At 42.6% G+C, this 12,932-nt stretch overlaps 1 protein-coding gene across 1 annotated transcript in view; it reads right to left on the bottom strand.

Annotated features, from left to right (window-relative positions):
• Positions 1–4,116: 4,116 nt before the first annotated feature.
• Positions 4,117–12,932, bottom strand: part of RAB9A (RAB9A, member RAS oncogene family) — a 53,135-nt gene continuing 44,319 nt past the window's right edge. Inside the window, exons 2-3 of the mRNA XM_069757701.1 lie at positions 7,870–7,902; positions 4,117–5,260 (exon numbers count right to left, since the gene is read on the bottom strand). Coding sequence (XP_069613802.1) covers positions 4,613–5,218 — 606 coding nt within the window. The 5' untranslated portion in view covers positions 5,219–5,260; positions 7,870–7,902 and the 3' untranslated portion in view covers positions 4,117–4,612. The remainder of the gene's footprint in view (positions 5,261–7,869; positions 7,903–12,932) is intronic.

Raw genomic sequence — 12,932 nt, 5'->3', positions numbered from 1 at the left:
GTACACATTTATTCTACCTATTGGACTGTAAGCTGTCAGTGTGATTTTACTGTACACCGCACTGAATTACCGGCTTTTCTCTCTAACAGCGCTGCGTATTTCTCGCAAGTCACACTGCTTGTCCGTGTGAAATCCGTATTTTTCACGCTTCCATAGACTTTCATTGGCGTATTTCTTGCGCAGTACGGTGACAAACGCAGCATGCTGCGATTTTGTACGGCCGTAGAAAGCCGTATAATACTGATCAGTAAAATACGGCAGATAGGAGCAGGGGCATAGAGAATAATTGTGCCGTATTTTTTGCGAGTTTTATGGACGTAGTTTCTGCGCTCTTACGTCCGTAAAACTCGCAAGTGTGAAGCCGGCCTTACTCCAGCAAAAGCCAAGTAAAGTCAAACTAAAAAAGAACTAAGAAAAAGTTGACATTAAAAGGGTATTCTTAAGTTATTATTTTCCTGCACTGACAGCTTTTCTCTCTCATGGTGTACAGCTGGTTGCCATGGAGCTTGGCCACCAAAGCCTGTCCAGATACTGCACACAGTAGTTTTATTGCAGGAGAGGGGTTTACCCACTCAGCTCTCTGCAGCCTATTAATTTCTAGACAGCCATTAACTACTCACCTCTCTCACCCTGCTCCAGCTGTAAGGCTACATTTCCACAATGAGTATTTCGTGGGTTTTTGATGTGTGTATTACAAGCATGTTTTTTTTTTACCTGCAGATTTTCTACATTCAATGCAGTTCTATGAGAAAGATATGCACATAATTTCTCTTGCAGGTTTGCAGAGTTTTATAATGTTGCAGATTTCAAGAAGGTCAGTTTACGCTGCGTAACAAAAATAAAATCTATAAATCCCATCCACTGTGCTGGAACTGTAAGACATTGCGTTTTATGTGCAGTGAACATACTGAGCATCAAAAACTCCTGCAAAAAAAAAAAAAAAAAAAAATCACACCAGCCTGCAGCGCCTCTTAATTTCCAACAGGTGCCGAGACTTATAGTGCTACTGAAACTACAGTTCTGCAATTTACCAGAACTGTCACTCCAGTAGGAGAGCCCGTCCCTACCAGGAAGGGAGGATATTACAGAGCTCTGAGTTGATGAAAAAACTACTTAAAGGGGTATCTTTAAAGACTTAAAGCCACTTTCAGATAAACATTTCATAAGCAGTGAACCTAGCCTGAATTAAAAGCCTGATTTATGCCTATGAAGCTGCTAGTTTGGCAGTTCTGGTCAGGAGATCGGTGTCAGGTCTGTGCACCGTGGTACATTTATGGCATGTGAAATAGGCCGCAATCAGAAGCGCATAAAGTGGTTGTAAGTGACGATGATTGAAGACCCAAATCTGTACGACTTGCTCCTAATGTACATGACTTAAGTTTTTTTGTTTGTTTGTTTTTAACCTCCATTAATATGCATTAGGCCGGGTTCACATTGCGTTAACGGGCTGCTGTTAACGCAAGTGCTGACTTGTCATACCGCTAGCGCAGATAGAGCTAGCAGATGCTTTATCGGCACTAGCAGTGATGGACCCGGAAACGCTGCAGCCCGCGTCCCAGGGTCCGTCACTCAATAATGGCACATCACTACCGCACGCCCATTATGGGCGTGCGCTAGCAATGCAATGCGTCTGCCATAGGGCTTAATGGCGGCGTTAACGGACTGCGCTACACCGCAGTGTAACATAGTCTGTCTAACGGACCACTAAAACGCAGTGTGAACCTGGCCTTAATTATACTGTACTTTGTTGCAGATTTTTGCTGCTGGTCAAAAATTGAGTATTAAGAGCAATCTCTCAGCCACATCCTTCTACCCACTCACATGGATGTCTGAATTTGGCCCAAGTCTATAATGAGCTGCATACAGACCGCAATGCACAGACTGGCAGCAAGTGTCCTGACCCAAACGTCACAGCCTCTTAAGCATACAAGGCCACCAAGTTTGGGTCAGGATAGCCATGGCCAGTTCATGTACCGTGGGTCGGACACCGGCCATGATATACGGATGTCTGAATTTAGCCTAGCGGCTCTTGTCCAGATATGCACTAAAATTTAGCTTATGACAAATGCACTGGTCTGTGTGCAGTTCAAGTGAATGGAATAGTTCAACTGAATATTTATATATGCAGACTTTCAGTCTGTGCACATAAAAAAGCAACTGCAAGTGTTAAAGGAGTTATCCAGTCTAAGGCTACTTTCACACTAGCGTTAACTGCAATACGTTAAAATGCGTCGTTTTGCAGAAAAAACGCATCCAGCAAAATATTTTGCTGGATGCGTTTTTTCCCCATAGACTTGTATTGGCGACGCATTGCGACGGATTTGCATACGTCGGTATACGTCTTTCGACGGATGCGTCGAAATTAGGCGACACGTCATCTGGAAAAACGTAGATTGCAACGTTTTTTGGCTCCGACAAAAAAACGTGTCTCGGCGCATCCATCGGCATGCGTCTTTGGCTACAATGAAAGTCTATGAGCGACGGATGCGTCGAGACACGTCGTACGACGCAATGCAGCACTGCAATACGTTTTTTTCTACTGAGCATGCTCAGAAACAGGATTTTTTTAGCTAATTGGCCAGACATCCCCAAATAGACGGATCCGTCGAAATGCTGTATGCGTTGCATACATTTTGCACTTTTTTGACGCATCCGTTTTTTTGGCAAAAAGACGTTTTTGTGACGGTTTGCAGTTAACGCTAGTGTGAAAGTAGCCTAAGACTGCAGACTTGTAAATCCTCACACCGTGCACACTGCAGATTCTCCGATGTCAGCACTGGGAACGGCAGTCATGTGACCGTAAGTGTGATATGTATACTCCTAGCCACAATCAGACTAGATGGGTACCACTGCACTGAATACAAGTTAGAGTGAAGACAGTCTAGTCAGATTGTGGCCAGCAGTATACACATTGGTATAAATACCAGTGCTGACACCGGAGTGCACTCACAGCGCGCAGTACATGTGATGCGAGGATTCACAAGTCTGCAGTCACCCAAAAGTGACCGCAGACTTGAAGTTTAAGACCAAATAATCACTTTTAACACAGGGAACTGTAGTTGTCCTTGAATTATTTATTTTTTCCCATTGTTGAGGCATAAAACCACATGCTAGACAGTTGTAATATGGATGTTAAAAGAGGACATACAGGTGGCATGGCATATAAATGAAAAATTGTATTTCTCAAACAGCCATCTGAGCTTGGCCTAAGGAGATCGTAGGGAGCTCAGAACTTATATGACTGTTTTGCAGCGTTCTTACAGGACCAGGGTTAACTAAACTAGATCTTCAATGTTAAATCAGACCAGAGCCTCGTGGTCAGAGTTGGGGGGAGGGGGGCGCTGGGTAATTCTGCGTATTAATGACAATGCCATCATCCAAACTCTTTGAATTGTTCATCCATGTTACAACCCTGATACCTCTAGGAAAGTGCTGTATGTTCAAATATATCTGGTATTGAGATGTTCGCAAATTAGGATCTATAATAGAAAGGAGGTAAAGGTGTTTTCCTACAGAAAAGAAAATACACAATACAGGCAGTCTGGGAACCAGATGAAGCTTTTCTGTTACTTAGTGATGATTGACAGCTTCAGTACCTTTTGTATACTACCCCTACTGGGCACGTATACAGTTTTAGAGTCATGTAGAAAACAACATTTCCCATAGTTCCCTAGTATTTGTGCAGGGCTGCCTCATTTTGCCCTGCATTGCAGTAACTCCTTTCCCTCTCTAGCATGTGCAACTCCAGTACTCCCAATATACCCTCTTACCACACAAGCAGACAGTGGAGCCAGACCCATGACTAAGTGTACAACAACTGCAGGCTTATGCTGTGGAGGAACGCGCTCTTCGATATGACAACTATATTGTATGCTCTAGTTTGTTTTCTCTTGTTCTTCCTGTAATCCACCAAGTTGGGAAGCTGCAGAGAATGATTGCTCTATGTCCATAGAAACCGTTCATTCTCCCACAACACCTACTACAAAGTCAGTGATAACATTCAGCACATTGAGGGTCTTTGATCCCTAGGCAGTATGAGAACGTCATCACTTACAGCACAATGGCAGAGGCCCTCACACAGTCATTGTCTTCCCACAAAAGCTAATGAAGACCAAATTAAATAAAGTTAATTATAATGAAAATAATTTTAAAAAGTCTAGAATGTGGGACAGTACCAAACAGTGGCCAAATTCTGTTGGTAATAAGTCCAACAGAATTAACGACAAGTAGCCATTAAGTAGAGAACAGAGTAAACTGCAGAGGGGAGAATGGCGGGGGGGGTGGTTAAGTATCATTAGTAGAAATAAGTCCTGCTTTTCTGACTGCATATAAATAATCATGGACACAAGGCCATAACCTTTAGGAGAGGTTTCTCTTTGCTTATGCCATTACAATAAAACTTGTTAGTTACATTAATACATATTAATTTGAAGTACACAAAACGTGTGACATTTCCTCCCACAAGTGATACCTCTTGCAATGTCTATGGCTTCTCCATTAAGTGGTCTTATTAGAATTATTAATGAAACTCCAGTGTGATGACCTGGTGGGCTTCTTCTTGCATGATGAATGGCTCCACCGGCTGCAGTAGCTGTTGTGCGTCGAGTGTTAGTCAACAGCATGCTGAACTAGACTTGGGTTTTCTATGTAGATTAACTGTGTCATTGTGGATCAGCTGGTCCGATCTTTCTTCAATAGCCAGAACCCTTCTGACAGCTTCTTCAAATGCAGAGGCCACATTGGTGGCATCTTTTGCGCTTGTCTCAAAATACGGATGGTTCCCATTGTCCCTACACCAATTCTGTGCTTCTTCAATGGATACTTGACGTTCAGTGATATCAATTTTGTTTCCCAAAACCACAAATGGGAAACTGTCTGGGTCTTTGACGTCAGCATAGTAGATGAATTCTTTCTTCCAGTTGTTTAAGTTCTGAAAGCTTTGCAAGTCATCTACACTAAACGTGAGCAGACAACAGTCAGATCCCCTGTAGAAAGGGGTCCTCAAGCTCCTGAACCGTTCCTGGCCTGCGGTGTCCCAGATCTGCATGGTGACCATGTGATTGTCCACCTCAAGCTCCTTGTTCAAGAACTCGACTCCTATCGTGTGAAATAAGTGGGTATCAAACTTGTTGGTAACGTACCGATTCATCAGAGAACTCTTCCCCACACCGCCATCTCCCAAAAGTATTACTTTCAGTAACGAAGACTTTGATGCCATTGTAAAAGTTATACAAAATATCTCGGTTTTCAATAGGTGGTTCTGGTGAGAGAAAAAAAATAGATTATAAGTTATCTGTTCTTGATGACCAGTTAGTTAAAAGAGCCAGTGATCTAATCAGGACAACACCCTGCTCTTGTGCAACATTTACATAGATAATATCACATGGAAAGTAACAGGACAGGTGCAAATACTACAGTAATATGTGACATGGAGCCAATGCGCTTCACCACAGCAGTCACTGGAAATGATCAGCAGTTTCTCAAACCAACTTAAGGCAAAAATGGAAAAATCATTTATTATAGAGGTATTTGCTATTTTTGGGAATGAAGTGTAACTTCTCCATTAGTAACCACTGCAAAAAAAAAAACACTACCTTAGCTTCATTTTTCTAGGCCTCAGCTATGGTTTTTATTTCATAAGTTGAACAAAACTAAAATACAGGAACAGACCTCAATTAAGGTCTGGAAGAGCATAATACATGTCATAAACCCTCCCTATGATAGCTGAATTTTCAGGTTTTCAGGACAAGAAGCAGCCTGCAGGAGAAGGCAGCGGCATCTTTCACATTTGCGTCCATAATGGAGGGCCAGTTAGATTAAATTGTTATTAAACCAAATCCCACTCGTTCACCAAAAGGTGTTCGAATTTAAAATAGGGAACCGATCAGTAGGATCTACCCTGTAAGCTAATGAAAGCACTGCGAGTGTCATTTAATACGGTTTCCCATTATTACCAGTGTTTAGCTAAAGCTCTCTAGCGCTATGTGCCCACAATCCGGAACTGGCAGCGCTGTGGATGTAGCACATGTTCGCTGCCGTCTATTGAACGCAGATGACTCCACATGTGATCACTGAACAGCCTGGATTCACTGCGTCCAATACATTCTATGTGTGAAATTTATCTTGTGGAGACAGTCTGGAAAGACGCGTCGCATGTCCGTCTCCATGGGCAAGCCGCGGGCGTGTCTGGATGCATAGTGGGCATGGGACTTCTTGAAATCTCATCCACTATGCTGTATCATCTGGACGCTGCACAAGTATGCAGCGTCCAACCAGCACTGTTTATTGATTGTGTTCACATACCCCAAGCAAAAAAAACAAACAAACTATTGAATATGGTGGTGCCTCATAATATAATTAGACTATACATAAAGGCCACCCATTGCTTTACAGTATAGCCCATTCTGACAATATTGTGCACATAAAGGTATGCTTGACGTCCCAATAAGGCCTTTCCGCTTCCGCCATCAATGTGCAGTATTAGCCCCGACTTCGGAAATGAAGGCTACAGGGCGATGCTCTATGAGAACAGTGCAGGCATGCCGCTTTTGCGTAGAAAAGAGGTGGAGAGGGCCTTGCTGGGACATGAAACACCTCTTTGGGCTTGAGATTAGTAGAATCGACTTCCAAACACGCAGGGAACTTTATAGAAACTCTGGGGATGACAGAAATCCGTGCTAACCCCTTAACGACTTATGACAAACATTTTTGACATGGGTCATGTGCTGTATGTATCGTGCTCAGGAACTGAGCCCGCGCAATATCAATCAGGTGTGAGCGGTGTTACATAACCAGTATTTGCACTGACTGGATCTAGCTTCATTCACTGACGTTTAACCTTTTAAATGCTGCAGTCACTCACTCATACACCAGCACCCCCTAAACAATTGTGGGCAGTCAATGCCTTACTATCGAATTGGAGTCCTGCACAATGCTCCTATGAATGACATCCTGGACCTTTTATGAAGCCCAGTTTCTGGCTGGGCTTCACAGAACATCAATTACACTAGGCACTTCAATATCAAAGTGAAAAAAGTAAGGGGAAAAAAAATTTAAATTACTGCGTTTTTCATGCTCTAAAACAAAGTAATATAAAAAAAATGAAAACATTCTTCATATTGGAATATTCATAAGGGTTCGATCTATCAAAATACAACATGATTTAATATAAACATTAAAATATTAAAAAGGAGAGAGAAAAAAAAATGTATCCCCGATTTTTTTTTTGTTTGTTTTTGTCACTAGCCTGCCTCTCCACCACCCTGAAAATGCAATAAAAAGTGATCAAAACTTTGTAGGCACTCCAAAAATGGCATTTATAAAAACTGCAGCTCAATGTGCATAAAAACAAACCCTCACAGCTCCATCAATAGGAGAGTTCAAAATCACCTTTTGCACTTTTGTAAAATATAAGAACCTTAGATGTTTGGCATCATCAGATGTGACCAGATGGATCATGTTGCCAGTCATTTTTTTCCCCCAGCACAATTAAGCTGTAAAAACAACCTCCCAAAAAATAAATAAATGGTGGACTGGTGTAATTTGTTTTTGTTTTGCTTTTTTTACAATTCCACCCTACCTGGAATTTTTTGATGCAACATTATATTGCAAAATCAATTGTTTCATTCAAAATTAAAACTTATACAAAAAAAAACAAAAAAAAACCTCATATAGCAACAGAAAGATAAAATGAAAAATTGGGGGGAAAAAAGCCAAAATGGAAAAAAAAAAAAAAAAAAAATTGACAAGTCACTAAAAGGGTTGTAACACACACATGCAGTGCTGTTAATGGCTTACAGGGGTAAATCCTGCAGACAGGTTCCTTTTAATCATTGCTTTAAGAATAAAATAGTAAAGATGTGATCATACCTTCTCACTTCACTGTCCGACATCACTCAGCAACTGAAAGAAAAATATATATGTGGGATTTGTTAGGATGAACGTATTCCACAATTATAAATTAACAAGTCAAATGTATAATTAAAAGGGTTGCCCGGGACTTTTATTGATGACCTCTCTCCACCAATATGTGATCGTTGGGGGTACGACGCCCGGCACCCCCTGAGGAGCAGCTGTTCCCAGTGTGGCCAATTCTAATCAATCAGAGGGGGGAATGTGTAGTAAGTACCCAGCCGGGGTCACAATGCAACTGATTGATCTGTGCAGCTCCACAACTGATGGGGTGCCAAGTGTCACACACCAATCAGATATTGACGATCTTTCCTAAGTTCCGAACAACTCCTTTAAAAAAGGTAAATCGGTCACCAAGGTTTGCCATGTAGTTTGAGAGCCCAATTCTAGCAATGTGTCACTTACTGGGCAGGGTTGATAAAACACCGATTCTATCAGCAGTAGATCACTACAGGACAACTGTCCTCAGGCATTTCCATACAATCCCGGCCACCACTGATGAGCAGCTTTCTGTCACTATACAATGTACACAGAGCTGTGGTGTGGTTGGGGTTATACACAACAACATCTCAGCTCTGCTACAACTGCAGCAGAGAACACTGTACCACATGACTTCTGCAGTGATCATTGCTGGAGTCAGCATCTCTGTCCCCACATCATACTGCTGTCAGATTACATTGCAAAAACCTGCTGACAGATTCCCGTTAAGGAACATAAATCAGTTACTCTCTCAATACAAGCTGTTCCAAGGACATGAATAGTTTATAACAGTACTACATGCACTCTTCCCCGCAGCCAGGGAATTGGAACTTTACAGCAGAGCGGTACATTTCATTACTTTTATTCAGCACATCCATTATATTTTACTGTCCATTATACACTTAAAGGGAACCTGTCACCCCGAAAATCGCGGGTGAGGTAATCCCACCGGCATCAGGGGCTTATCTGCAGCATTCTGTAATGCTGTAGATAAGCCCCCGATGTTACCTGAAAAAGGAGAAAAAGACGTTAGATTATACTCACCCAGGGGCGGTCCCGTTGCTGGTCAGGTCGGATGGGCGTCTCCGGTCCGCTGCGGCGCCTCCTATCTTCTTTCCATGACGTCCTCTTCTGATCTTCAGCCACGGCTCCGGCGCAGGCGTACTTTGCTCTGCTCTGTTGAGGGCAGAGGATAGTACTGCAGTGCGCAGGCGCCGGAAAGGTCAGAGGCCCGGCGCCTGCGCACTGCAGTACTTTGTCTGCCCTCAACAGGGCAGAGCAAAGTACGCCTGCGCCGGAGCCGTGGCTGAAGATCAGAAGAGGACGTCATGGAAAGAAGATAGGAGGCGCCGCAGCGGACCGGAGACGCCCATCCGACCTGACCAGCAGCGGGACCGCCCCTGGGTGAGTATAATATAACGTCTTTTTCTCCTCTTTCAGGTAACATCGGGGGCTTATCTACAGCATTACAGAATGCTGCAGATAAGCCCCTGATGACGGTGGGATTACCTCACCCGCGATTTTCGGGGTGACAGGTTCCCTTTAAGGGGGTTAGCTAGTAGCAGTCCCAGTTTGGACTATAATGATGTAAGGGGTGACTATACAGTTTGGGGACTTTAAAGTAGAGGGACAGATCAGCAGCGTGGAACCAGCCCAACATCAATCAGTATATTATATCACAGCGTATGCAATCTTGTGTAACTTTTTTTCTATATATTAACCCCTTTACCCCCAAGGGTGGTTTGCACGTTAATGACCGGGCCAATTTTTACAATTCTGACCACTGTCCCTTTATGAGGTTATAACTCTGGAACGCTTCAACGGATCCCAGTGATTCTGACACTGTTTTCTCATGACATATTGTACTTCATGATAGTGGTAAAATTTCTTTGATATTACCTGCGTTTATTTGTAAAAAAAACGGAAATTTGGCGAAAGTTTCGCAATTTTCCAACTCTGAATTTTTATACAATTAAATCACGGAGATATGTCACACAAAATACTTAATAAGTAACATTTCCCACATGTCTACTTTACATCAGCACAATTTTGGAACCAAATTTTTTTTTGTTAGGGAGTTATAAGGGTTAAAAGTTGACCAGCAATTTCTCATTTTTACAACACCATTTTTTTTTAGGGACCACATCACATTTGAAGTCATTTTGAGGGGTCTATATGATATAAAATACCCAAGTGTGACACCATTCTAAAAACTGCACCCCTCAAGGTGCTGAAAACCACATTCAAGAAGTTTATTAACCCTTCAGGTGTTTCACAGGAATTTTTGGAATGTTTAAATAAAAATGAACATTTAACTTTTTTTCCCAAAACATTTACTTTAGCTCCAATTTGTTTTATTTTACCAAGGGTAACAGGAGAAAATGGACCCCAAAAGTTGTTGTACAATTTGTCCTGAGTACGCCGATACCCCATATGTGGGGGTAAACCACTGTTTGAGCGCATGGCAGAGCTCGGAAGGGAAGGAGCATCATTTGGAATGCAGACTCAGATGGATTGGTCTGCAGGCGTCACATTGCGTTTGCAGAGCCCCTAATGTACCTAAACCGTAGAAACCCCTCACAAGTGACCCCATATTGGGAACTAGACCCCCCCAAGGAACTTATCTAGATGTGTTGTGAGAGCTTTGAACCCCCAAGTGTTTCACTACAGTTTATAACGCAGAGCCGTGAAAATAAAAAAATCTTTTTCCCCCCACAAAAATTATTTTTTAGCCCCCAGTTTTGTATTTTCCCAAGGGTAAAAGGAGAAATTGGACCCCAAAAGTTGTTGTCCAATGTGTCCTGAGTACGCTGATACCCCATATGTTGGGGTAAACTCCTGTTTAGGCACATGGGAGAGCTTTGAAGGGAAGGAGCACGGTTTTACTTTTTCAACGCAGAATTAGCTGGAATTGAGATCGGACGCCATGTCGCGTTTGGAGAGCCCCTGATGCGCCTAAACATTGGAAACCCCCCAATTATAACTGAAACCCTAATCCAAACATACCCCTAATCTCAAAAGGTAACCCTAAACACACCCCTAACCCTGAAACACCCCTAACCCTAATCCCAACCCTATTCCCAAACGTAAATATAATACAAACCCTAACCCTAACTTTAGCCCCAACCCTAACTTTAGCCTTAACCCTAGCCCCAACCCTAACTTTAGCCTTAACCCCGACCCTAACCCCAACCCTAGCCCTAACCTTAGCCTTAACCCCAACCCTAAACGGGAAAATGGAAATAAATACATTTTTAAAAATTTTTAAATTTTTCCCTAACTAAGGGGGTGATGAAGGGGGGTTTGATTTACTTTTATAGCGGGTTTTTTAGCGGATTTTTATGATTGGCAGCCATCACACACTGAAAGACGCTTTTTATTGCAAAAAATATTTTTTGCATTACCACATTTTGAGAGCTATAATTTTTCCATATTTTGGTCCACAGAGTCATGTGAGGTCTTGTTTTTTGCAGGACGAGTTGACGTTTTTATTGGTAACAATTTCGGGCACGTGACAATTTTTGATCGCTTTTTATTCCAATTTTTGTGAGGCAGAATGACCAAAAACCAGCTATTCATGAATTTCTTTTGGGGGAGGCGTTTATACAGTTCCGCGTTTGGTAAAATGGATAAAGCAGTTTTATTCTTCAGGTCAGTACGATTACAGCGATACCTCATTTATATCTTTTTTTTATGTTTTGACGCTTTTATACGATAAAAACTATTTTATAGAAAAAAATAATCATTTTTGCATCGCTTTATTCTGAGGACTAACTTATTTTTTGCTGATGCTGTATGGCGGCTCGTTTTTTGCGGGACAAGATGACGTTTTCAGCGGTACCATGATTATTTATATTTGTCTTTTTGATCGCGTGTTATTCCACTTTTTGTTTGGCGGTATGATAAAGCGTTTTTTGCCTCTTTTTACCGCGTTCACTAAAGGGGGTTAACTAGCGGGACAGTTTTATAGGTGGGGTTGTTACGGACGTGGCGATAATAAATATGTGTACTTATTGTTTTTTTTTTATTTAAAGAAATGTATTTGCTGTGTACTGTGTCAGATCAGCGATCTGACATGCACAGCTCCAGGCTTCACAGTGCCTGCTCTGAGCAGGCGCTGTGAAGCCACCTCCCTCCCTGCAGGACCCGGATGCTGCGGCCATTTTGGATCCGGGGCCTGCAGCGAGGAAGGAGGTAAGAGACCTTCGGGGGGCTCAGGGAAGCACACAGGGAGCCCCCTCCCTGCGTGATGCTTCCCTGTACCGCCGGCACACCGCGATCATGTTTGATCGCGGTGTGCAGGGGGTTAATGTGCCGGAAGCAGTCCGTGACCGCTCCTGGCATATTGTGCCGGATGTCAGCTGCGATAGGCAGCTGACACCCGGCCGCGCTCCCCCGGTGAGCGCAGCCGATTGCTATGACGTACTATCCCGTCGGTGGTCATACGGGCCCACCCCACCTCGACGGGATAGTACGTCAGATGTCAGAAAGGGGTTAATAAAATGTTTTTTTTTTTAATTTAAATATATATTTATATGTATATATTAATAATACAAAAATAATTATATATATTTATATGTATATTAATAATAAAAAAAAAATTATATATATTATTATATATATATTTATTTTTTTGTGAAGATCCAATAATCTGTTTTATTGCCAGTGGCTGGAATCGTTGCATTTCCTTCTACAGCCGTGGGTAATGGAAACTTGCAAGCATCCACCCTGCACACTAGATCCGTCCTTAGGGTACCGTCACACTATACGATTTACCTACGATCACGACCAGCGATATGACCTGGCCGTGATCGTAGGTAAATCGTAGTGTGGTCGCTGGGGAGCTGTCACACAGACAGCTCTCCAGCAACCAACGATGCCGAGGTCCCTGGGTAACCAGGGTAAACATTGGGTAACTAAGCGCAGGACCGCGCTTAGTTACCCGATGTTTACCCTGGTTACAAGCGTTAAACTAAAAAAAAACAAACAGCACATACTTACATTCTGGTGTCCGTCAGGTCCCTTGCAGTCTGCTTCCCGCA

This window comes from Ranitomeya imitator, chromosome 3 (assembly GCF_032444005.1).
Source record: "Ranitomeya imitator isolate aRanImi1 chromosome 3, aRanImi1.pri, whole genome shotgun sequence".
NCBI classification, from domain to species: domain Eukaryota; kingdom Metazoa; phylum Chordata; class Amphibia; order Anura; family Dendrobatidae; genus Ranitomeya; species Ranitomeya imitator.
The sequence above is the reverse complement of the archived record's forward strand: the minus strand, read 5'-3'. Positions and strand labels throughout refer to the sequence as shown.